The sequence below is a fragment of the Strix uralensis genome, chromosome 4, assembly GCF_047716275.1.
Source record: "Strix uralensis isolate ZFMK-TIS-50842 chromosome 4, bStrUra1, whole genome shotgun sequence".
NCBI lineage: Eukaryota > Metazoa > Chordata > Aves > Strigiformes > Strigidae > Strix > Strix uralensis.
Window position 1 is genome coordinate 91,847,431 of NC_133975.1, and position 24,213 is coordinate 91,871,643.

Below are 24,213 nucleotides of genomic sequence, written 5' to 3' on the forward strand. Positions count from 1 at the left end.
TTGTGCCTTCTGCCAGTTGCATGAGTGTTTGACCAAATTTTCCTAAGTTTGATAGCCCTTGAAAAACATATGAGCACATATTCCACAGAAATTTCTTTGGTTTGTAAAGGTACAATTTCTAAAAGTCCTGCCACCACTGAATGTGCTTGGCCCTCAGCATGCCTTCCAGAAACCAGTGAAATATACATTAAAGTCTGGGTATTATTAGCATATCTTTCATCATAGCATCTTATAAATTTGCTGTTTATACTGAGGAAAGCTGTCATTGGCATGTGCATTCTCCATTGAATATCTTTCTACTCACCTGTAATTCTTGTGCCTGAAACAATTTTCTATATTGCTCCTGCCATGCTTGGATCAACTCAGACCAGGCTTGCTGTAGTCTGGAGAGGGACTGCTGAATCTCAGGGGTTGCATAGTGACCAGAATTGGCAAGTTCTTGACCATAGTTACTGAGAGAGTTGAATCTTTCCACTCGTGCTTCCATCTCCTCCTAAAATATATTACTAAGGCTCATGTCAAGGGTTTACGGAATGCCAGTTATTCAGAATACAAGCCTTAAGGGGAAGAATATGTGTTGTAAATTTCCAACACTAATATTTGCATGGAAAATCATTCATCTTTGAGCTGTGTTACTGAAAGAGCATAGAACTGCCTAAGAGAAAATAAACGTGGACAAAAAATGACTTTATTGCTCTAGGAACAACTGGTCTCCTACAAATGAAAATTGGGATTAAATTAGAAACAGAATAGAAAATGCTTAGATAAAAATGAACACAGTTTTCAATATCCATAACACCGTATCCCCCACCAGTCCTCCTACATAAAGGTGGTTCTTACGAGAAACAGTGCCTAGATTTTTCCCCCTCCTGCCAAATAAGTTGGCATCAGATTATTACATTAAATACATGGTTTTACTTTATTTTGTGGTGTTAAAATGAAATACATTCAACTTTTTCACCTGGTCTGAGGAATGAATTATGCCTATATACTGAATCCTGAAGGTGAAAGCATTACAAGCAATTATGACCTTCACAAACTGAATGTGGAATTCCTAATAATAAAAATAACCATGTGCTGAAATAATACCATGTATTAACTCATAAACCACCTTAAAAACTATGGCATGTACTATTAAATGTCTGAAATTAGAATTGATGTTTCTAGGGCTTTTTTGGGGGGTGGTGTTGCTCAATCATAGATAACACAGCTGTAAGATAGCCATTCTATTTTTTTAATTCTGATTAGCACCTTGTGCTCAACTCTAGTCTCTCCTAAGGACTTTGATTTGAGTCACTAACCTCAATGAAAAAAAACCTTTCATTTTTCTTGTCTTGTCTACAATTTTAGTTTAGTCAATCCAATACAAAAGAACATATTACCTAGATTCCTCCTTTTCTGTGTAACTATCTCCTTAGAGCCATTTGTGTTCCTTTACTAACAGATATTAAAGACTTGGATTTGCTGCTATCTAAATTTGGAGTACACTACATCAGTGGTTTGGGGTATTTCTATTGTGACAATGAATTATTAGCAAAAACACTGTTAAGTCTGTGACGTGAGAGAGCATTGTTAAAATGGAAGACTGAAAAAGAAGGGGACTTCAGGTACTTCACACTAAATTCAAGATAGAAAATGAATCAGAATCTACAAACTATTTGTCCTAATAATGCGACCCATAAAGCACTGGATATTAGTCATGATTCTGGGAACATGTTTTTTAGAAAAAGTAACATAATTGCAAAGAAAAGGTAACACAACATCTGCAAGATAGCTATAATGCTTGGGAAAAAGTAAAATACAAACTTTTTTCTAAAGTTAATTAACAGTATCACTCATTTTAGAAAATCTACCAAAAATATTAGCTGAATTAGCCACCAGAAGGTTGTGTGGTCATTAGTACTGGGATACGAAGTGTTTCAGAACTGAATATGAAGTACCATTCAGTGGTTTTTTACGGCCAGTGTGAGACAAACTGCTGTTTTTATTTTCCTCTCAGGCAAATGGAGTTTACATGACAAAATCTAATTCAAAGCTAGAATTAACTGTCATTAACTTTTTGGCAATCTGAATAAAGAGATCAGCACTGAGCATGTTTTGATACTGAATCTGCTTTTTACCTACAGGGTTGGACAGCAGTACAGGTGAGAGCTAATGGGGCTTTCTGAGACTTTTTGCAGAGACATGAGCTGCCAAACAGCCCATGGGATAGAGTTCTGTCAATAGGTAGGTGACTTCTGTCCTTAGCCTGTTATTGACAACAATCTTTTCATCATGTTATTGACAGATGCATGCAGCAAAATTCTGCTGCATCTGCAGCAATTCATTCCCATGGGAAAGATTCCCAGTATGTTCAACTGGAAGCAGTGATAATACTTGCCTTTCTCTCCTGATGCTCCTCAATCATGCTTTCTGCTTCATTTGTGCTTTTAGGAAGCCCCCCTGCTTCCATTAAACCTCTGATGTTTTGGGTCCAATCTAGCACCTCTTTCATCTCCAGGTTAAACTTCTGCAACTGATAGGAGGCTTCCAGCTTCTCTTTCCTGCCACACAATGTGCAGTTCAGCATTAGCCAACACAGAATTATCTACTTGCCTCTCCCTACCCATTTACAGAGGAAGGTATCCTCGGAGAAGCCAAATGAAGTGAATTCAAGCCTCCTAGAGCTCCCTTACAGCTCCTAACAGTTGTCATGTTAAACCAAAATCACAGGAGCTGCACACTGCCTTGGAGTGCTTACCTTACCTTGTTTTCTACATCAGTTCATTAGGACAAGAAAGGTAAAAAAGCCTTCATAGCTGTTGCTTCCAGCAATGATTACAGCTCAGGCCTAAGCCTTTCCTGTTTTGGAAAGATTCAAGGAAAAAAAAAATCTTCTAGAACCATCAAAAATAAGTCTTTCACAAAGGCTTCATGATAGATTTGATCTGATAGTCTGCATTTTATTAACATTATTTAGTGGGATAAGCCACAAGCTCATTTTATTAGTCTTCCCAAAGTCACATCAGTGTAACTTTTCTTGTACCCAGCACACTTGTTACAATGCAGGTGTCTTAGCTGCCTGTATAAACTTCGTAAAGGATCCTTATTAAAAGTCCCCAGGCAAGTAGATTTTAGACCTCAGGGAGCAGCTTTGCTCCTGCTGAGAGATATTCAGACCACTAGAAGTCTTTACCTTTGTTTGGCCTGTCCCTGGAGTTGTAGCCAGTTGTTTTTCATCTCCTGTTGCTTCATAGTCAGTTTGTCATTTATGGATGGATTCCTTGTGGAAAGGCGGAAAGATGCCAATTCCAATGGCTGGGAAGAGATTTATAGTGGGGTGAATTTATGCCAAATGCTTTAATTTGTTCCTGAGTCTGCCGTTCAGGAAAAGTAGTTCATTTTAAGATCCCAGTTTTTTAAAGCAGGTACTTAAATTACAATAACAAAATATACAGAGGGACTTGTTATATGCACAGAAAAATACATATGCATTTGCAAGCAACAGTCCATGTGAAGAAAGAGATATGTGTGTTGCTTCACACACATAAATGTTAATTTACAATTAAGAAAACAGTTTTGCAAAATAGGGACAAACATACAGGAAAATGAAGTGCTAATTGTAACCTCTATTAGCTTAACAGAAAGAAGAATATGCCAGACTGGTTTTAATCCATAAGAAAAGTACAGATATTATACTTTGTACTTGGTATTTATGGTAGTATCAAAAAAACCCCAAACCCAAACCTTGCTCATCATTCTGTTTCTATGCAGCACTCCCCCATACAGCCTTGCTAATGCTATCTCTGGAATGCTCACTGGTAATCACCCACGTTTCATATGAGAATTAACTAACAAAGTCACAATGTGTGAAGGTATCACACGTATTGTCATCATTTGCATACTACTGTGAAGAAAAAGTTTAGAGAAAGTTTTCAAAAAATATTTTCTATATGAAAAGGCTTAACACTCTGGACAGCAGTGAAAACTGTGAGAGGTTGTCGTAAGACTTCTACTACTGCTGTTCAGCTGAAAACATTTCTTTTTATTAAAAATATGCAATTATATAGGAGCTCATACCCATATTTAATGCTCAAGATTAGTCCTAAATGATGCAAACTGGCCATTTTACAAAAGCCAGAGCTGATCAGGCAGGCAGGTTCCTAGTTTTGATGTCTATGACAGAAAAATACATGTACTGTGGGTTTTGTGTTTTAGTTCTAAACAGAACTAGAGACGTGATTTTGATTCAAGTCAGTACAGAAACTGGGGGAAAGACAGAGTTAAGTTTGGATTCCACACTTTCCAAAAGATATAGGACAGTCTAACCTGGCTTGTAGGTGAGGGCCAGAGAATCAGCTAACATGTTAAAAAGGGACTTCTCTTCTTAGATTTGGTGCATCAAGAAGAATAACATTTGATACTTTAAAGTAGGATTAAGCAGCACAGTATTTTACTGCGAAGAAATCTGTGCTGCATTTGCATTGCAGTGCAATTCATACTAATGAATCTCAAGAGTCATGCTGATCTTTGCACCATGTTTCCAAGAAGCAAAAATGAACTTTTTTACAGTATCATCTGTACCTCCCCACTTCTTACCTCCATTTTGGACTTAATAACACTGATTTCTCTCTCCATCTCTTCATGCCTTCGAATCAGGTTTTGCACACTTTCCACATCTTTTCCATAATCCAGTGCTTGTATCAGTACACTCTGGAGGGGGCAGTAGGATGTGTAAATGGTGAAGATGACAAAAAGAAAAAGGATATCTTAATTCTTTCAAATAGTCTTCTCCTTCTCAATTGTTCTTATTGTCTTTTTAAATATCAGCAGGGCACGTTGTCTGCACTCCTTACAGAGATGGAACAAGTATTCACAACTCTTTGAACAGTTGCAATCCTACTTAAGGTGCTTCTAGCCATTCACATATAAAATGAAGACAGGAATGCTTCCCTGCATTTCTCAGTCTTTCTTTTCCCTTTTTTCCATATACCAAAACCAGTCAAGTATTTCCCATTAAATTGTGGCACAGAAATTTTCCAGTGTGTTTTATGAAAATATGGAAAATAAAATTGAGCCTTAGAATCCTACCAGGAATGAAATCCCATACAATGAAGAAATACATTCATAGAAGTTGTTATAAAAATTTTAAACGAACAGCCTTGTAACCTTAAGTAGTACCACTATGTATCTGCCTACTGACTTACAGTGAAACTAAAATCATTAGTTATGTGGATGGAATAATTAGTTTTTATATAGCCTTTTTCTTTTATTAATCTCAAAATGATAATCCATGATAGGCATTTTAACCTCCATTTTCTGAATTAATAAGATTTTTATGCCACTTTTCAAAGTTGTGTATTTAATATGTCTGCATTGCACAGCAGGAGAGGTGCAAGCTAGTGTTGAATGAACTAGCTTTGAATGTGGAACACTGGAAGTTGCTATATTCAAGCTAAGTAGATAATCCAGAAAAAGCTCTATGGTAGCTCAGATAACTGGCTTTTGGTATTCAGAACTGACTTGGCTCAGCACTGTCTGAGGGAGATGTACACTCATGTCAGTAACACAGCAAAAAATAGACACCAGTCCCTTAGCTTCTTAGAGTTGTATCCTGCTTACTGCATCTTGCTGTGTTCCTTTCTTGTGGAATGATTTACTAAACCACATGGTGATGCCTACAAATGTAAAATGCTGCAGCTTAATTACTTGTCTAATTCTTCTTACAGTTAGTGGGAAGGAGGAGTCACTGCTGGAGCATGATTTCTCTCATCCTCAAGAAGACATCTGAAATAGGTCAGATGCATTGAGCTCTAGAAGTACCTGCTTCTTTCTACTGACTGTGGAAGAAACCATGGATGACTACTTTGGATATAGCAAGTAGTCACCTAATGCCAGAAGTACTATTTAATAGGCAATATCATTTGACTACAGACCATTAATTAGAAAGAGAATCACAGAATAATCTAGGTTGGAAGAGACCTCTGAACATCATCTAGTCCAATCCCTGCCTAAAGCAGGATCACCTTAGACCAGATTGCTCTGGGTCTGATCTAGTTGGGATTTTAATGTTTTCAAAGACAGAGAATCCACAGTCTCTCTGGGTAACCTACTTCAGTGTTTGATCACTCTCATAATTTTTTTTCCCTTTACACTTATTTGGAACTTTTCTTGTTGCAACTTGTACCCAATGATTCTCACCGTTTCACCGTGAACCTCCAAGAAGAGTCTAGTTTCATTTTCTCTGTAACCTCTCATTAGGTAAAGATAGCATCCCCTTTTACTGCAGACTCTAATCTGTAATTTTTTACAATACATTTCAAATGTACCTTTTTAACTGTGAATGCCTTGGAGTGTTTAATGCAAAGTGTTTAATGACATTTCAGCCTTTCTACAAACTCAATACACAGACAACTATCAAAGGTCACTGCTGGATACACAGCATGTCTCTAGCAATCTGCATGCCTGGGTTTATCACTGTTAGCAAAATAGAACATTTTCCCATTTGAATTAAACAAAATCTGACAACTCACCTTCTCAGTAATTCTCTCTGTGATGTCATCAATTTCTCTGATTAAGGCATGAATCTCTAGCGCTCCCTCTAACTTCTTCCTGTATGCATTCAGGTTACCATGGAAACTGTTCCACCTTTTATTGAAAAGAATATTTTAGAGGTGTATTTCAGAGATGAGGATTTCCACAACTGAGTTTCATGATGCTCAGATTTCTGAACTACCTTATGTATTGATCCCCAGTTCCCACATAGGGGACACATCGCAGAGATAGAGCATTAGCCTGACAAGACTATCTGGTTATATTTATTCCAAGTTTTCAGGATGGCATGGCGGTTAAAAGCTAAAAAGTACTGATCGAGTTTCCTTAAACTCTCAGTAACCTCACAATCCCTATCTTCACGCTTTTGGTTCTTAGCTAGTGGGCTGTGAAGTAGAAAAAGCAATATTCACTTCACCAGGACAACTATGGAAACAGATAGAAGTGTCTTAGTTTCATGGATCTAGAGTGTAAAGTGCTGTGAAACAGCATATTTTCCTCCAAGGCTAGGAACGTGACTTTGGCTGTGCTGGATTAGAAATCCTTCCGGCTAACTGCACTGAGAGTCTTGAAAGGCAACTCCAGTGTCTGATGTTTGGTAGTCATGATGTTGAAGAAAATATACGTTGCAATTCCTCCATTCATCCCAGCCCAAGACACCTAATCTTCCCTTCTTGTTTTGGCTTTACATAGAAGATTTAAAAGCATACTCACTTCTCATTGAGCTGCTTCCGGCGCTCATATATTGTCTTTGTTTCTTCCTTGTTCTGTCTTTCCAGTTTCATGGCCAGGGCATTGATAGCCCTGATGTGAGCATCATCCACTGTTGTCTCCTGTAAAGTGAGAAAAAGAATAAAGGTATGTGTTCAAAATGCTTGTGACTGGGTTTTCCCCTGAGATATGAAAACCAATAATGACAGCAAGAGTTTTACCTCACTACCAAACATTTCAGTAAAGGCAAGAAAGAACATAATGACTATAGATACAACCATGATCCAGGTCTAGACAAGGACCCTCAGAGCTTCACTTCTAAGTCAGGCATTCCAGCAGGGGCTCATTTGTTGAAGAAACATAGGTGCAGTTGCTGGTTACACAGGTAGCTGCTGTGGAACAGCTGGTGTGTGGCAGATTGTTCCTCTGTCAAACAGGTCATGACTTGTGGCCCCTAGGCCTACTTGCTGTTTCTTCTAGATAGGCTTCTGTCCAGAAGTGCCTTCTGTACTGTGGACAACAGGCTTAGAATCCATACAGCCTTGAGAAACCCAGACAACCATGCCATTGTGTTTTCTTCTAAAGAAACATCACTGCATTTTAAAAGGCACGCTAAGTCTTTGAGGCAGCTTGCTTCCCATGTACATACCATAGAAAGGATAATATTTGCACATTGCACATATAATCTGGACTATAGTGGAATAATTGTCCTTTTTGAGCATGATGGATGGCCAACAGTGAACACTGCTCCAAGATTCAAAAACATTCTCTATTTTTCCAAGACCAGTAAATCATAAGCTTAGGAGGGAGACATTAATCACTGGTGCAGTGAAAGCACAGCTGCAAGATGCCAGCACACTGTTAATAGAAGTATTGACTCCATTTGTATTTTATTTATGCTACATCCATCCCAATGTACATTCTTCAATATGTGCTTTACTATTATACACAGCCATAAAGTAAACAAGAGAAACCAGTAGACAGCCAGATTTTCTTCAGAAACCCTGCAGTCCTCTCTCCTGGGAAATAATAGCAACACAATGTGACAGAATAAGAGTAGAAAATCTGGCAGCCATCAATGCAGGATGATTGCTCCATACCCTGATCTCAGATTTCTCTAGTGGGGAAACCTAGATTGGATGAATGTACACACTGTGCCAGGACCAGCCTGCTTCTGTTTGTATCACCCTATGGAGTACTGTACAACTAAGCATCAGCTGTGAGGGTATCATTGTCCCAGCCTTTTACTGCAGGAGTCATGTTCAGAGTGGTACAGGAGCAGTGGCTACAAGCTGATAAGAGACCAAGAGCTTGCTGTGGCCCACAAAATCTACCTTAGTTTACGGAAAGACTTTCCTATTCAGAGTCTTATGCTGACTGGGACACTGGGTTGTTTCTGCCTCTTTCAACATCCTTCTTTTGGCTGGTACAATTTGCTCCATCTCTTAGCTCACAGCTCAGCTGGTAAGGATCGAAGTGCCAATGAAGGTCTCCTCACTTCACTAATTCTCTGGTGCTGAAGCTTGTTTGGCGCTCTACCCAAATCCAGTATTAATGCAGTGTAACAGTAAATTCTGCTGGGCTCTGGAAAGGGGAGCTCAGGGTTTTCTCCCAGGCACATCTATACTGTTACTTTGCATAGAAGAGGATTGTCTCCTCCTGCTACTAGGCAATAGAAATAGAAGATGGGAGCTGCCATAACAGGAATTGGCAACAAGATAACAGGCAAACAAAGGATAAAGAATATTAGGAGAGAATATTAGAGTAAACCCCACTCACAAAGTCCTAATACACCTCTTTCCAGACCTTCCCCACAGCTCCCAGACTAGCAAATCAGCACAGTAATCTTTCCTGTGTGACACCCAGACCTGTTAGTCCACATCTATAGCAGTTCATACAAACAGAGAGAACAAGAGGCTGCTTCAAATGCATCCCCTTGATGTATGGCCCTTGGTGGGAGCTCTCTCGGTGGGAGCTGAAGCACATCACAAGGAGGGCCTTGTTGTGGCAGGGCCTGCTTCCCAGCATTCACAAGGTTTGGTGCCTAGGTTAGCACATCTCACTGGGAGCAAGAGAGGCAGCTGGTGTGACTCAGCACCACAAAAGAGGGTCAGAGATCTCAGCACAGAAAGGTGAACTGTGCAGCTGTCTTGTCACATGGCTGCTATCCAAAGTGTAAACCATTGCTCTATTTTACTAAATGTCTGATTATTAACATTATGATTCATGACTAACAATGGGTGCTGTATAAACAAAGGCCCCCAAATATATATGCTTCATTTGGATGAAGGAATATGAGAAACTTGACTGTTCCTCAGGAGGAGTGGAAAGGAGAAATAAAGGAGGGAAATGGAGAAAGCAGTCATTTTTTTTTTTTTTTTACAGGCTTGTTCATGGCAAGTCTATATCGACTTTCAGATTCAAACAAACATGGCTGAAACCACCATTTTTGATCCACTTTTGGATGGAACTCACTGTGACTTTGCAGACTGCATAAACCAAACTGGAAATCTGCTCAAATTCAGGCTCACATAGCCAGCTTTTCAGTCATGTATCACAATCCAAAATTTTAGGTTGTGTCATGAGCACCTGACAGCTCTGTTTAGACATCAAAGCAGAAGGCACAATGAGGGAAAATTCTATCTTTGTAATGACTTATGAAGTGGTAATGCTTCTTACTCCCTTGATCTTTCACCTCTTCAGGGTACTGGAACTGCCACTTGGGTATACTGCTGGGCTGAAAAGTTAAACTGCAGCTTCCAGCCACACAAGGAATGTGCATGGAAAACACGTCTTACCCCTGATGTTGCTCCACGGAACTCATTCAGCTTTTTCATGAGCTGCAGGCAGTGTTCATAGTCATTTCCCACGTCACCTATGTTAATCATGACTTCCTGGGGAAATAAGCAGGAGACAGGCAAATATTCAGGCTAAGAGTACAAGAACACAGCATGTTCCAGTGCTTATGCTGATGCAGTAATTTTGGTGATGTGTCTGACCTACAGGTTCTGAAGAAGTCTCTTCTGATCTTCAGATAATTGAGACTTAGTCCCAACTCCCTCTCCAATCTATTACTGATTATGGAAGCAACCTCTAAATGAAAACTTAGTGGATCAAGTGACTCTTCCTTCACTCTTACAAAGAGAAACTTTCAGATCTGATACACAATGAGAGTAAGTGCCAGTTGTCAAATGCTTCAAGTTTCTTCCATTCTAGTTTGCTTTCATTTCTCTGTCTTGGTAGAGACACATGGGATGATCACCAATAATCACAATCTCTTTATGTGCTCATTTTACATGAGAACATGTGCTAATATTGTCCAACTGATTGTGGCATGGAAACACTCCAGAAAATTTTTAGAATTTGTTGAATCATTCCTTCCATATTGTTTGTAGAACATGCCATGATTCTTCCAGTCAAAAGCCACTAAAGAAAATACCCTGGAAGATGACACATTTATGAGAAGTTCACTGCTAAATAGCAAGTCTCTAGGGTACTGCTTGGGTTAAATACTAGCATTCATTTACCTTCTCCCTGATCCAGGCTTCCACCTGGTCCACCTTCTGGAGAAATTCCAGGAAGTCCCGGCTGTCCTCCAGCATCTTTCCACGGGCAGCCACAGCTCTCTTCAACTTCTCCCAACGCTCCTGAAGCATGCGGACTTCACGTCGGATCTCTCCTGATTTTGGGTGGCCTTTTGATAACAGGGTTTCTCCTTTCTTCACATTCAGAAGAAGAAATTAGAAATGAAGGTTGACACTAACTTTTAATGTGATTATCATGTTACATGTCCTTTCTAGAAGGACTCTTTCACTTTCCTAACGTGGACTACACAATAAATTACTAATATTAATTCTTACCACTCAAATGATACTGCTCAGCTAGGAAGCTTTTACATCTGGAGAGAATCAAGAACACTAGGATTTTAATATTTCCCTGCCAAGAATGACATTCGTGGAGCGGAAGGACCAAGAGAGGTATTATAGATGATTGTGCCCTTCAGCTAAGTGATTCACCCAGTTTCAACAAGAATGTTCACAAATTAGGCATGAAATCCTATTTACCTTTTGTAGGAGTAATCACCCCAGGCAAGGTAGAAGTCAATGATATCTTCCTATTCAGTCAATAAGGAAAGATGGAACTTTCCTGGATAGAGCAATTAACAAATCTCTCTGTTGTAAATTAACCGCATTACATTTCCGTGGCATAGCAACTGGGTTCTTGTCACACAAGTAGGATAATTGATATAGAAGTGGTGAACAAGCTACCCTTCCTTTCCATTCCATCTATCTGTCCTTCTTTGGATAATCAGCAATAATCTCTGAAAACACTAGCAGTGTGAGACAATTACCTTATTAACAGCTGTGATGATTTCTTCATTTGCTAGAATCTCTGCCTCAAAGACCTGATGTTTCTGTAGCAGCTTCATTTTGTCCTGCAGATTGCTGGGGTCTTGTATGGAAGGATCCTCTAGCTTCTGCATGCGCTCACTGATCCAGTCTTCCGCCTGCAGTAGCGTGAGGTTTCAGAGTTAGCATGACATGCCATCCTGGGGCCTCCTCCCAAGACATGTCACTGTTTTATGCAACTGCCTATGCCTGGGCTAGGCAGATTGAGGTGGGAGCTGACAGCCGAGGTGGCTCTCCAGTTTCTGAGCTATTCTACTTGACAGGAAATAAAAGCAGGTAGGAATGAAAAGAATTTTTATCTCACCACAAGAATAATTAAAATTTCCTTGAATACCCCAAACTTTATCACAAGCCATAAAGAGATTATACAATTCTCTAGATTAGATATAGAGAATCCTTGAGCAGATACGGGGCCTCGACATGGTAGACGTATTTAAAATGAGATTGTGACAACAGAGCCTTGGATTTAGGGCTCTGAATTTCATCTCCTATCTCTGTCATTGACCTACCTGTAAGCTGGGTTAAGATTCTTAAGAATTCTGTGTCTCACCTATAAAACAGCACTAACATTTCCTGATTTCAGCAATATTGAGACACCTAAATGGAAAATGTAAAGCAAATAAAGCCTTACTGATGGGGCAAGCACTAGTCAGATTATCTGAAAGCAAATACAACTCTATTTGCTTTTGCACTTCATAAAATTGAAAATGATCTAGTCAGGAACATCAGATTCAGACAAGTAGGTGAACCATGACGACTAACAAAGCAAGGATTATGTGTTTCTCTCAGGAAATTAGTTTTTAGGGGATTCGAATGTATGTAGAATAAAATGGACTATAGGATAGTGAGCTTTCCAGAGTTTTCTTTAAAGTCTGCTAAACGTTAGCCCTCAGAGCTGAAGGAAATATTTTCTATCCATCAAAACATGGAGAACTGAACACTTGACATGTGTTGTAACTGATCCTGTTGTCCTCAGACCACTGAAGGAACCCAATGTTTTGACAACACAAGAACAGCAAATTGAAGGCAGCTTTATCAGTTTCAAAGCATCTTGGCTGTCCTTGTGGAACTGTGCTACATGCACACAAGACTTGACAACTGGAGGATTTTCTCAGTTAATTAATGATTTGAAGTGTTGTTTCAGCTGCTGAAATTCTATAAACAATAACAGAAATAGCTTTCACTAGCAGCATGCTCTCCAGAAACTGTTCCCCTCCAAAGCACAGTTAGAGACTCAAACAGGAGCCTTATGTCAAGGTTGCCCAGGACAGCACACTGTCATCTGCTGTTTTCCTTTCTGACACCCTCCTCACGAGCTAGGGCCTTCTCCCATTACCCAGCCACACATTAACGCTTTAACATCACTTAACTGACTTCTCATTTGTATGGGAGAGGCTCATCCATGGAGTTAGGATGAGGAACAAATGAATCCCCTGTATATAGTCACTTAAAGGGCGATTTCTCTCCTACTCTTTAATAATAAGCAATAACTTAATGACAGACCAAACAAAGTAATTTTAAAAAATCACATCTGCACTCTTAGCAGCTTGGTTTATTTTAAGGCCTACTTAGGATGGCTCTAGAGAGTGAGAGATCCTTCTGGCCCCATGCCCACATTCAGATGTGGAGCAAGGCTGATCTGTTGTCTCAAGACTTACAGTTGTCTGGACAGGCATTTTCATTTTATTGAAGACAACAGAGTCTAGTGTTATGCTCAGTGTAGGCACATGGGACCATCTTATTTCTATGGGACTTATAAAAACCGTGGGCACTATCAATTTAGAAACTTACATTTTCAAAATATCAGTTACTGTAACCTCAACAGCACAAACTTTTTGCAAATTACACTGATTTTTAATAACAGATATATTTAAAGCATATAAAGGGATGTGCCTTTTCTAGGCATTTAGAGATAACAACTAATTCTCTCTCTCACTCCTCTGAGAGAAAGAAGTGGTTTTTATTCTCTTGTACAGAGAGTGAAAGGGAAAGGAAGTGATACTAGTATGATGAGCAAGTTTCAGAGTCAGCATTAAAACTCAGAGCCAGCTTTAGACATCAGAAATTTCAACTTTATGACCTTTCCTCTGCAATAAAATAAATACACATATTTCTAAGTGGCAACCTGTTCATTTGCCTTCCATGTTAACACTGAGGTACAGACTTTGAGACAATAGGATAGTGTCTAAGTCTGCCTCACTTCTTCAGGGCTAGAAAAGCTATTTTGTGTCCTATTTTGTGAGCTGCATATGAACTCCTGAGTTAGTTGCTGTGGGTTTTGTGCAGAAAAAAAAAGTCCCGTGTCCTGAAAAGGGTACAAACAGCAGCAGCTAGCCTTCTAAGAGACCATATGATGTTAAGTTCTCCATTCTCTCATCAGTAATCAGACTGTGTTGTCTTTGTACTGATGTGCGCAGCTCTCTTTGTAATTGCTTCTACAGACTGACTAGGAGACTTTTAATAATGACAGTAATCCCTATTTTCTGCTGACACAAAAAGTTCTGTTTGATCAATAGAAATAACTCAAGATGATTGCAGGAGAGAGATTTTTCAGGGGAGTGGGACCTGAGCTATGGGACTTGTTCTCCTAACAAGTAAGAATAAGCAATGACCTCACTGATTTCACAGCTAGACTCAGAAGTCATCTCTGCAATTTAACATCCCTTTGGGGACTATTCTCATATATGAACTTGTACACACCCAGAACATCATTAAAATCACATTAAACATTCCATTCTATTCAGCAAAGAGGAAGAGAGACACTGCTGTAAATTTTTTTTTTTTTTTAAATTCCTTGGTGGCATGCACATTCTACAGCAGCAGGCACTGAATTTAGATTGGTGAGGTAAATGAACAGGTAGTTTGAGAGGAAAAACTCCCTGTAGAACTCTTGGCTGAATTTATGTGGAGAAAGTGGATGAGAAAAGGGAAATGCTCCTCACTATACGGGGCCAAATCCTCTGCTATAAGTGTGTGATTCAAGAATGAAGGGGGACCCCAGCCCAAACACTGATTTGACAATTACAAGGATATGGGAAGAAATGGAGAACTATTCCTACCTAGTAGGTTGATTGTATCTCTAGGAGGGCATTGACAGTTTCTCTACCAAAGAGGGTGTTTGTAGCTCTGTGACCTTTCCATCAGAGGTACATTGTTCTTTTGAAAATATTAGCAATGTGCAATGCACCATCCACTCCATCCAATCCCCTTTGCTAGCCCACAAGGTGGACTGGTCATGACTGGTGGACTGGTTCATGTGATAGGAAAAGTATAGCCAAATAATACAAGTTAATATTTTGCAGTGTAAATAATTCCTGATAAAGTTTATTTTAAAAAACTAGCACGTGCTCTGTCTCTTTAGTGTAGCCAAAGAAGAGGGTATTTAAATGTCTGATTATTTTGTCAGGGAGTGGGGTGGGGGGAGAAATAAATTTGGTTGTCAGCAGCAGCTATGTTACAGGCATTCATTCTCCTTTGGTGACAAACATAATTTGACCTGTGTCAGGACATGTGTCTTTTTCATGGGCTGGGAGGAGACAAGAACCTGCGGTTTTTCTTTAAGCCATGGAGGATGTTCCATGGGATGCAGCAACAGCAGAAGTGCATACCAGACCAGCAAGAGTATTTGCGAATGTCCCTCTGGACCTGCAAGCTGTTGTTTATACCAGCACACTGGATGCTAGCGTGTTATTCAGTCACACACATTGTGCTGCCCTTTGAAAGACTGACCTAGTATGTCTTTCCAACAGTAGTGTCAGGAGCAGAGCTCACAGGACTAAGGCCAGAACAGGAGACAGGAACTAACATATTCTGCAGAGACCAGTCTACAGTAGCTGAAGAGCTATGCTAAGTTACAGCACTGTTCTGAAGGCCTTCAGTGAACACCCACAAGTAAAGCTTGGCACCCTTGTCATAATGCTTTCCACTTTGTATTCACCCTGATTTGAAATATCTTTTCTTTCCTACCAAAGGAAACATAAGGTAGTAACTGGCAGTTTTCCTTTCATTAGTTTTATTTTAACAGAGGTCCTGATGTGTAAAGAAGCTGTAATGGGCACAATGCCACAACAATGCCACAACAGCACTGAAGCACGCCTTTTGCATGAGTGTGGCAGGAGTAATCTACCAGAGTAGATTATCAATCCACCTAATCTCTGGCAAGGGTGAACACTTCATCCAGCAGGCAGCTCCTCTGCCTTCCACCCCCATCCTAGTCTAAAACACTCTTACCTCTTTCAAGTTCTGGTAGAAAAGTGCCAGAAGAAGGGCGGTCTGCAGCTTCTCTCTCCTACTCTGGGATAGATCCTTGATCTGACGCTTCCTCTCATGAATGGCATTCAGTTTCTGCTGGATCTTTAGCCCTTCCAGTCCACCAACCTTTTCTAGCCTGCTTGCCTGTTCTTGAAGAGACATCATCTGAGGAGGCAACAAATACGAAATTACTTTTATGCTTCCAAACGGTGTGAAAGAAACAAAAACCAGGCTCCTTTCCATACCTAAAAGATCCTCCTTTTTTTCTGGAAGGAACCAAGAATAGCAGGGACAAGGTAACCAGCATTCCCCCCACCCTCATCCTGTACTGTTACATTGATGATGTCCTTGTCATTGGTCTCTGCAGTGTCCCCTGGCTACTTAAATGAATTAAAGCTGTAGCTTCAGGAGTCCCTATGCCACTGATCATCCAGCACAAGGAATGATGGAGTAAGCCTGACACCCATGAGTGCTCAGGTTTTATTGCTTTTGGAAATCAGGTGCTGGAAGGTAGCTCTCAACAGTCTGGCAGGGAGCTGACACAGGTTCTGGGAGCTCATTCCTTCTGGGGAACCCAGGCACAGCCCCAGGTTTGAGTTTAGCCTAGCCTGGATGAATTCCAGCAGTGGCCACCAGCCAGGCAGATTCCTTTACACGCAGGTGAGCAATTCAGCATCTGTTGCAAAGGTGCAAAGAGCCTAGCCAATTTGGTACAGACATTGTATACCAAATATATATTTAAATAATTAGACAAGTCATTCCCTCTGACCTACTGTATTTTACTTGCTTTAAAAGCTACTGATTTTTTTATGAAAAAGGAAGAAACTTCTGATATCCATAACACACAATATGACCTGCTTTAAATACTTCCTCTAGTGAGTCCCACTATTCAACTCAACTAAGCAGTTTTCCTGTCTACTGCAAGACAATACAGGCAGGACTTGGGCATGGAGTGTTTAACACTTGTTCCCCACTGCTCTGCCTCTTATTTCACCAAGCTTCCCCATTTTCTTTTTGGTTCAAGCATATCAGGCATATCACACCTGTCAGCAATTTAATGTGTTGCCATATTAAAAGAAATTTTAAAAATAATCATTCTAGCTCATGGGTTGGTAGAATATTTGTTGTCAATTTTTGTACCTTCTCATCCTGTGATGCCAGAAGCTTTTCAAAAGCCTCATGTTTCCTTATCAGGTGTTCTACTTCATCTACAGAGCTTCCGAGGTCACTGCTTTTCAAATAAATCTATAAAAAAAAGTTAAATATTTTTCTCAGTGGATTAATTATCACATAAATCTGATTCATAAATGTGAGAAGAGGTATTAACTCTGCAGTTGAGAGTATACTTGAGAGGAAAAAAAAGGGAACAGGAGACAACTGAAATTAGAAATCAAATAGTAGGGTTTCATGGTCTTGAGGAAGAAAGAGAAGCATTAACAGGTCCCGCTAAGGAAAATAACCTATCACTGCTTATCAGAATCACTAAGTCACAAGGCTGGCAGTGAATTCCAGAGGTCTAAGTCATCCTTGTAATCCAAAGCAAGATCTACACTGCTGTGTCTGACAGATGTCCTTCTTAGAAGACTTCCAATAACAGACACTCTGCAGCCTCCCTGGGCAATTTATTCCAGTGCTTCATTACCTTTACCATTAGCAAGATTTTCCAAATATTTAGCTTGAAAAAACATTGCTAAGTCTTGACCTCATTACATACTGCCTTATTTATCACACTAAGGAAATAATTCCTTTTACATTTATTTCAGCCTTGTATGTGTTTGTAGGCTTTTTGCATACTGTGATTTCTATCTTCTCTAGGCTAAAACCACCCTGATCTGATCAATCATTCTACAAAGGCTCTGTTTTCTTGATTATTCTTATTGCTTTCCTCTTGGTTTTCTCTATTTCCACTTATTTTGAAATGGGGTTCCCAATACTTGATGCAATAAATATCAGTAAGCAATAAGGCTGCCAGAGTGAAGGTAGTGAAGACAGCAGAGAGCTTATGTGTGCCTTTTAAGCTGTAATCTTCTGCACACATCTGTGTATGGTGCTTATCTTTTACACAATACCATGAACTCAAGTTCACCTCACAATCTACTATAAGCTTCCAGAAACTTTTCAGAAGAACTGCTATCAGACCAGCTTGTCCCCATCCTGTATTTATGCAGCTGATTATCCCTGAAAAATGTCATAGCTTGCACCTGTACCAAGTACATTACATCTGTTATTTTTTCAGGCCATCTTTCCAACTTGCCTGTATTAATTTTATATACTGTCTGTCCTGTCAGTGTCTGATGCAGAAAGACCTTAGTCTAAAATAACGAATGCAGTTTTAAGGAAACTGACCTCTGCTCTACTCGCTTTTAACACTGTGAGGACCTTTTCTAACTAATCCACATACATCTCTAAGGCACCACAGTGTTTCTTGACTCATTTCTGGTATTAAGAAAGCTGACTGCCCAGTTACTTCTCTCATGCATTCTGTTATGTTCAGTTTTGTCAAATGCAAACGAAGAAACAATGTAGTTATCTATTATCAACAAAAAAAAAAGCGCTTTTCTGCAGGCAGTAGGAATTTACTTTTTTCCAGTGGATTTAATTGCTCACAGTTTCTTCCCTTATTGAATGATGAGACAACAGCAGGACAAAAATCCCAATCAGAGGCTCTGATGGGACATGAGAAAAATTACCTGTGGACAAGGTTCACAGTGGAGTGAATATGACTGGACAGACTTTTGGAGTTCACGCTGCTATGAGGGACTAAATTTATCGGCTGGGACATAGCACTGCGTAATTCATTTAGTGAGCTCATAGAATCATAAGTATTTGGAAAAGGATGAGAAATTCCAACCAGTAACTCTACGTGGGTGAAGTGCAATTAGCAGTGATGGAAGAATTTGAGATCAGTGATATAGTGTGAAAGAACTAAGATGCAGGAAAGAAACAGAATATAATTGGTGAAACAACACAACCACTAATAGTTTCAGAAGAGGGCTGGTAAAGAACATAGGTAAATCTGTACCTTAAAACCATAGATGTGCACAGGTAAAATAACATCTAGAGAGATATCTTTTGCTTTGCAAAATATTACAGTTCTGTCTTACAGGGTGTTTTTTATAGGAGAGAAAAGATATTCTTAGGCAGCTACTGTAGAAAACCAGTAATGATGTTCATTGTCTGCACAGAAGTATTGGATGACTGTTTAACCCCACAGAGCATCTTCTGAAGGAGAGGTTTCCCAGCCATGTGTTATGTGCAGGGGCATCCAATCCATACCTACTTGTCAGAGTCTGAGTCCACCAGCAGGCTCTGGCAGCCCTGACCATCCCCTGGACGACACACCCCTGCTCCCACCTGAGGGTCCCTCTGAGGCTCAGCCCTGGCCCCAGCCCTGCGTTGAGGGGAGGCCTGAGCCCTACCCTGGTCCTCCTGGACAGACCCCAGTTTTCAGTCATTACCTCTCTTTGTTGCCTTGATCTCCAGCTGATCGATGGATCTTGTTACTGCTGCCACCACTCAGCCCTCCTTGGCAGCTGTGGCTAAGACAACTGGCAGCCAGACTTGGCCTTTGTCATTAATTTTTTGGGAGTTAGAGAGGAATATTTTGCCTATACAGACAAATGCATAGAAGAATATAGTGCCCAGGCCAGATGTTCAAACTGCTCTATACTAATCCATGCTGAGTTTGAGAAGAAAGGTGAATAAAACCCAACACTGTAATCACTGCCAAGAAGAGGGGAAAGCCACTGTACAACAGACCTAAGTTTTTAGTAAGTCTGGCCCATAAATCATCAGGATGCTTAAAGAAGTACATTAACACTTCTGTTATGCCTCTGGATGTTAAATACAACCCCCACCAGAAGGCAGGTGAATGACAATTCTGTCATTCAAATTTTAATCCTTTGATCTATCCTACTTATCAAGTATATGAAATGATGACAGATTTTTTTTTTCTTAGAGTGTTTTTGGATTTGGTTTGCTCTTGTGGAGGAAGATGTCTGTCTACTGTAATACTTTGTTAAACCACTTATAATTACCGTCCATATTTACACTGCTGTTACTAACACCGAAATAAAAAGTTATTGGCTGAATCTAACTCCTGTTCAGGGTACACAAACATACAGCCATGCTGCACCTCTATTTTGGTGTTTTAAATGCTGCTTTAAAAGCATTGTATCTTCTCTGTCATATTTTATGGATTACGTACCATTTTTGGTCAAAAAAGATTTACCTGAGGAAACAGAAAATTCCCATAATTTTCCACATATCACTCCAGGACCTTTAGTAACTGTTAGCAGTGAAACTGCAAACTCTGTGAGACCTGGAGACATGGTTAGCCATTAGTTTTTCTGCTTATATATCTGTGGCAGAAGAAAAGGCAAGGGACATCTACTAGTAAAGATGGTTACTTTCTTTGGAAAACGAGAACAGAAACATTTGAGAGCAGGGGTGTGGGATGGTGAGTCATAAGCAGCTGCCACTGGAGTGCTCAGTGCCTTGCTCCCACTGAAAATACACAAATAACACCGAGCATTCAAAGCCCCATTCCTTCAGCTGTTACAGCAGTGGGAAAAAGTTCTCTTGACTTCTGAAAGCTTTGGACTAGGTCCTCCAAGTAGAAGCCCATGCAAATGCTCTTGGTAACCCAGGTTTTAATACTGAGAAAGAAAACTGGTGCACAAAAAGAAAACTGGTGCAAAAGAAAACTGTGTATGTACATTACAGGACAGGCAATGGCAACACGCTTAAAAGAAAGCAGCCCCAGTAGCACTAACAGTGCTACTTGGAGAGCTGGTGAGGTTAAAAACTTTCCATTTGCCTTTTAAACAGAAATCTTACAACAGCAATTGCTAGAATCAGAACGGCAACATTTTTTTTTCATTTAAGCATTTGTTACACGAATCTGAAAGCAGAATGGAAACTGGCTTCCACACCACAATGCTGGCCTGTGGCCAATTACATAATTTTTTTGGCATATTTTTAGACAGGTCCCCAAACCCCTGCTCTGAATGGGACATGTTGATTTCAAATACAAAACACTGCACAGCTCTCCTCAGGTAACCTACCAGGGTCTCCCACAGCACACAGCAGGTATAAACTTTCTTTCAAGTTTGTTTCTGTTATGAATCATGGCCCATCATCAGGAATTTAATGCTTAGCCACAAAAAACACCAAAGATTTGACCACTTGCTATATCATGGACCCATTTTTAAGTGAAGACTTGCAAAGATGCTTAAAACCCCAAAATGGACTTGGCCTTTTTTGAGATTTGAAATGGAGCATGTAACAAATAGCCAAGTTATTAACAATGCAAAGCACAGAAACAGAGGTTTTAACCCTACTTAACTGGATTTTTTCACTATTTTTGAGCTCATTGCATAAGTTCAGCCACACTGTCATAAGACCTCTTACATACAAGTTAATCAGAACTAAATGCAAAGTCCAACTAAAAAAAATTAAAATTGTTCATTTTAAATAAAATAATACTATATACACACTTACGTGACAGTACATGCCAACTCCAGCTTTTGGAGAAATACTGAATGAAACATTTTAGTCATTAGGATAACTATGCTCTTTGGATGCCACAACTGCACATTTATACACACTGGAAACTGACACAGCACCAAAAGAAATTTGTCTTCCAAGAAGCATCATTTTTATTTTACTAGAAGATAAACTATTTTAAGTATTTGTGCAAATCCACTTCCTTCTCCTGCTTCTACTCTTCACAGTATAGCGAAGATTTTGCCCCCCGCTGCCTGCCTTGGGCTTGCTGCTGAGATTGCTGGAATTCCACTGAAAATCTTTCAGTTCTAAGCATGTACTAAAAGCCAGAATTACTCCCAGTTGTAAATGCCTTCTCTTAAAGCACGTAATCAAGTCCAAACTCTCTGCCCAGATGGATAACAACAAGGTTTGATTTGACTTACTTCTGATAAAAGTAAATACAAAAAAGAATTCATGAAAAAAATTAAATTTGTTTTAGTAAAGTAAATAAATGTGCTAAATACCATGATTATATATGGTTCACAAATATGTTGTACTATTGTTTCATTTCAGTAAAAGTTATAACAAGGTATCATACTCTAACCATAAGTGGAATAAAACACATTGAAGTTGTTTATAAAAAAAATACATACACCTTTTTTATCATACTAACACTACTGTATTGGCCTCTGACCTCACAATCTAGATGCAAAATTCTAATGTTAAATGTATTTAAAATTTCCTTCCCCCCTCCCACTGCATGCTGTCTCATTGGCATAACAATATAATTATCTGATATAAGAAGTGTATATGTGAAAAACAGAGAGCAGTCGGTATTTGTTTTCTCATAACTGGTATGATCTCCTCCTCTCACCTATCCCCTCCTTCTTCAAAATCCACAAGCTCGACTCCTATCCTGTAAGTAGTAGGTGTTAGACCAGAATCCTATGTCTATACAACATCATCATTAAAATATTTACGTATGAAACATTTGTCTGAAGGCAGACTAAATTCCTCTTAAACTCTCCATAGTTTCACTGCTAGAAACTTTGCTGGGATGTCTAGATTTGAGATGCTATGGAGACTAAATTCCCTTCATTTCCCTCAGGAAAGGGTGGTGCCTCTCTTTTTCTAAGGGGAAAAAAAAAAGTGATTTCTTCCTACACACTTAAATATTTTGGGTTTGGATCAAGTATTACTTTTAAAAGTTACAAAACCAGGAATTAACCATTTAGAAATATAGCATAATCTGAAAAATAAGAAAATTAAGACAGTTAAACAGAAAAAGCTAAGAAAAACTACACTGAGGATTTGTCCCAGGTCCCAGCCCAACTAGCAGAGAAGAAAACCAGTTCCTGGCTCTGAAGTCTTGAACCTTCAAAGTGCTGAGAACTATGGCCCAATATGCACATGCATAGTATTTAGCATGTCATGTTGACAATAGTACTCTAATGGTTAAAAAGAAACATTTGTTAAGTGCTTGATCAGATCAGAGCGCTCAGCTTCACTTAGGATAGATCAAGCTGTAGCTGCAGCCTCAGTGACAGCAGAACACAATTAGTTTTCTGATTGTCCCAGAAGTCACCTCTAGGGAGTGAGAACATGGCAGGAAGCATACAAAAAGAAATCCACGTGGCTTGATTAACACAACTTAGAACTTCTGTTTGCAAATGTTCCTAGAATGGAATGGAAATCTTCACCACTCTCCTTCCAGATCCAAAGGATGCAATGTTGACAGCGATAGATGGACACCACGCACCCTCTGTGTCTCTGTGAGTTGAAGACGTGGTGTGAGCTGGTATGTTTGTCAAAATGTTGTCAGGGCATACACTTTTTAGAGTGCATGTTTCCTGGGAAGATCTCAGACCAGATCTTGCCCAATGGCTAGGAAGCAATCCTGTGCAGCAAACTGGATTCACTGAGAGAGAGAGGCCAGCCCCAATCTCCACAGGGTGAAAGGGTGGACCAGCTATACCTGAATCATGTGTTTTGATAAAGATTGTTGGACTTGGGCTTCTTCTAAATTCTCTTACCACCTGGATAGGCATAGCAGTCCAAGGGGTGGCAAGTATCAGGGTGATTTTGGAAACCTTGTGGTGAGCAGGTGTTAGACCATCACGCGGAGTCTTCCTAAACTCTGGCCTAGATGAAGGGTGGTTCTGAAAGACAATCAGCTCTGGATTTAAATCCTTGCTTGTGACCTCATTCCCACTAGTTGAATTTTCTCTTCCAGTCAGCACAGCTGGGGACAGCCATATATCTCTGGAGACAGTCTGCTGGGGAAGGCCAGGATACTTAGAGGAAGTCACATGAAATCTTGTGATTTGAAGGGTTGGCGACCCACCTGAAGCGAAGCCTTGTTTTGTTTTCTGAGATCCTGTAGGGAGACCAGCCGGCGTTTCAGGCACCTTCTCTAATTGTGGCATGAGCAGACTTGAATGAGCGTGACTGCTTCCATGGGAATCTGCTCGAAAAGGCTTTATCATCAAGCTGCAAGTTGAAATGTAGAGCTTCACTGAAGCATGGAGGTCTGGCATTTGGGCATTGCACTGGCTACAGCCTTGTTGGGGTGGGAGAGAATCACAAGGTTCCAGGGATGCATGCAGATCTTTGCTGCGGAGTGTAGGAACAGCAGGAATAGCAGACAGATCAACGTCTAGGCGTGATGTCCAGCTTGGCATAGCTTTGCAGGAAAGGACATCAGAGGGCAAAGATACAGCAAGCTTCAAGGGACTGTTTTTTTCAGGAGAAATACGATGAACATTTTTTTCTCTTTCTGAATATTGCTTGTAAGATGCAGATGCTGACTGAGTGCCAGAAC

The 24,213-nt window shown here is 39.9% G+C and overlaps 1 protein-coding gene across 1 annotated transcript in view; it reads right to left on the bottom strand.

Moving 5' to 3' along the window:
• SPTBN5 (spectrin beta, non-erythrocytic 5) overlaps positions 1-24,213 on the bottom strand; it is a 100,869-nt gene that overhangs the window by 25,972 nt on the left and 50,684 nt on the right. The window contains exons 36-46 of the mRNA XM_074867849.1: positions 17,043-17,147; positions 15,882-16,067; positions 11,594-11,749; positions 10,770-10,961; positions 10,041-10,136; positions 7,246-7,364; positions 6,513-6,627; positions 4,579-4,692; positions 3,176-3,297; positions 2,381-2,543; positions 305-493 (exon numbers count right to left, since the gene is read on the bottom strand). Of these exons, the coding sequence (XP_074723950.1) occupies positions 305-493; positions 2,381-2,543; positions 3,176-3,297; positions 4,579-4,692; positions 6,513-6,627; positions 7,246-7,364; positions 10,041-10,136; positions 10,770-10,961; positions 11,594-11,749; positions 15,882-16,067; positions 17,043-17,147 (1,557 nt within the window). The remainder of the gene's footprint in view (positions 1-304; positions 494-2,380; positions 2,544-3,175; positions 3,298-4,578; positions 4,693-6,512; positions 6,628-7,245; positions 7,365-10,040; positions 10,137-10,769; positions 10,962-11,593; positions 11,750-15,881; positions 16,068-17,042; positions 17,148-24,213) is intronic.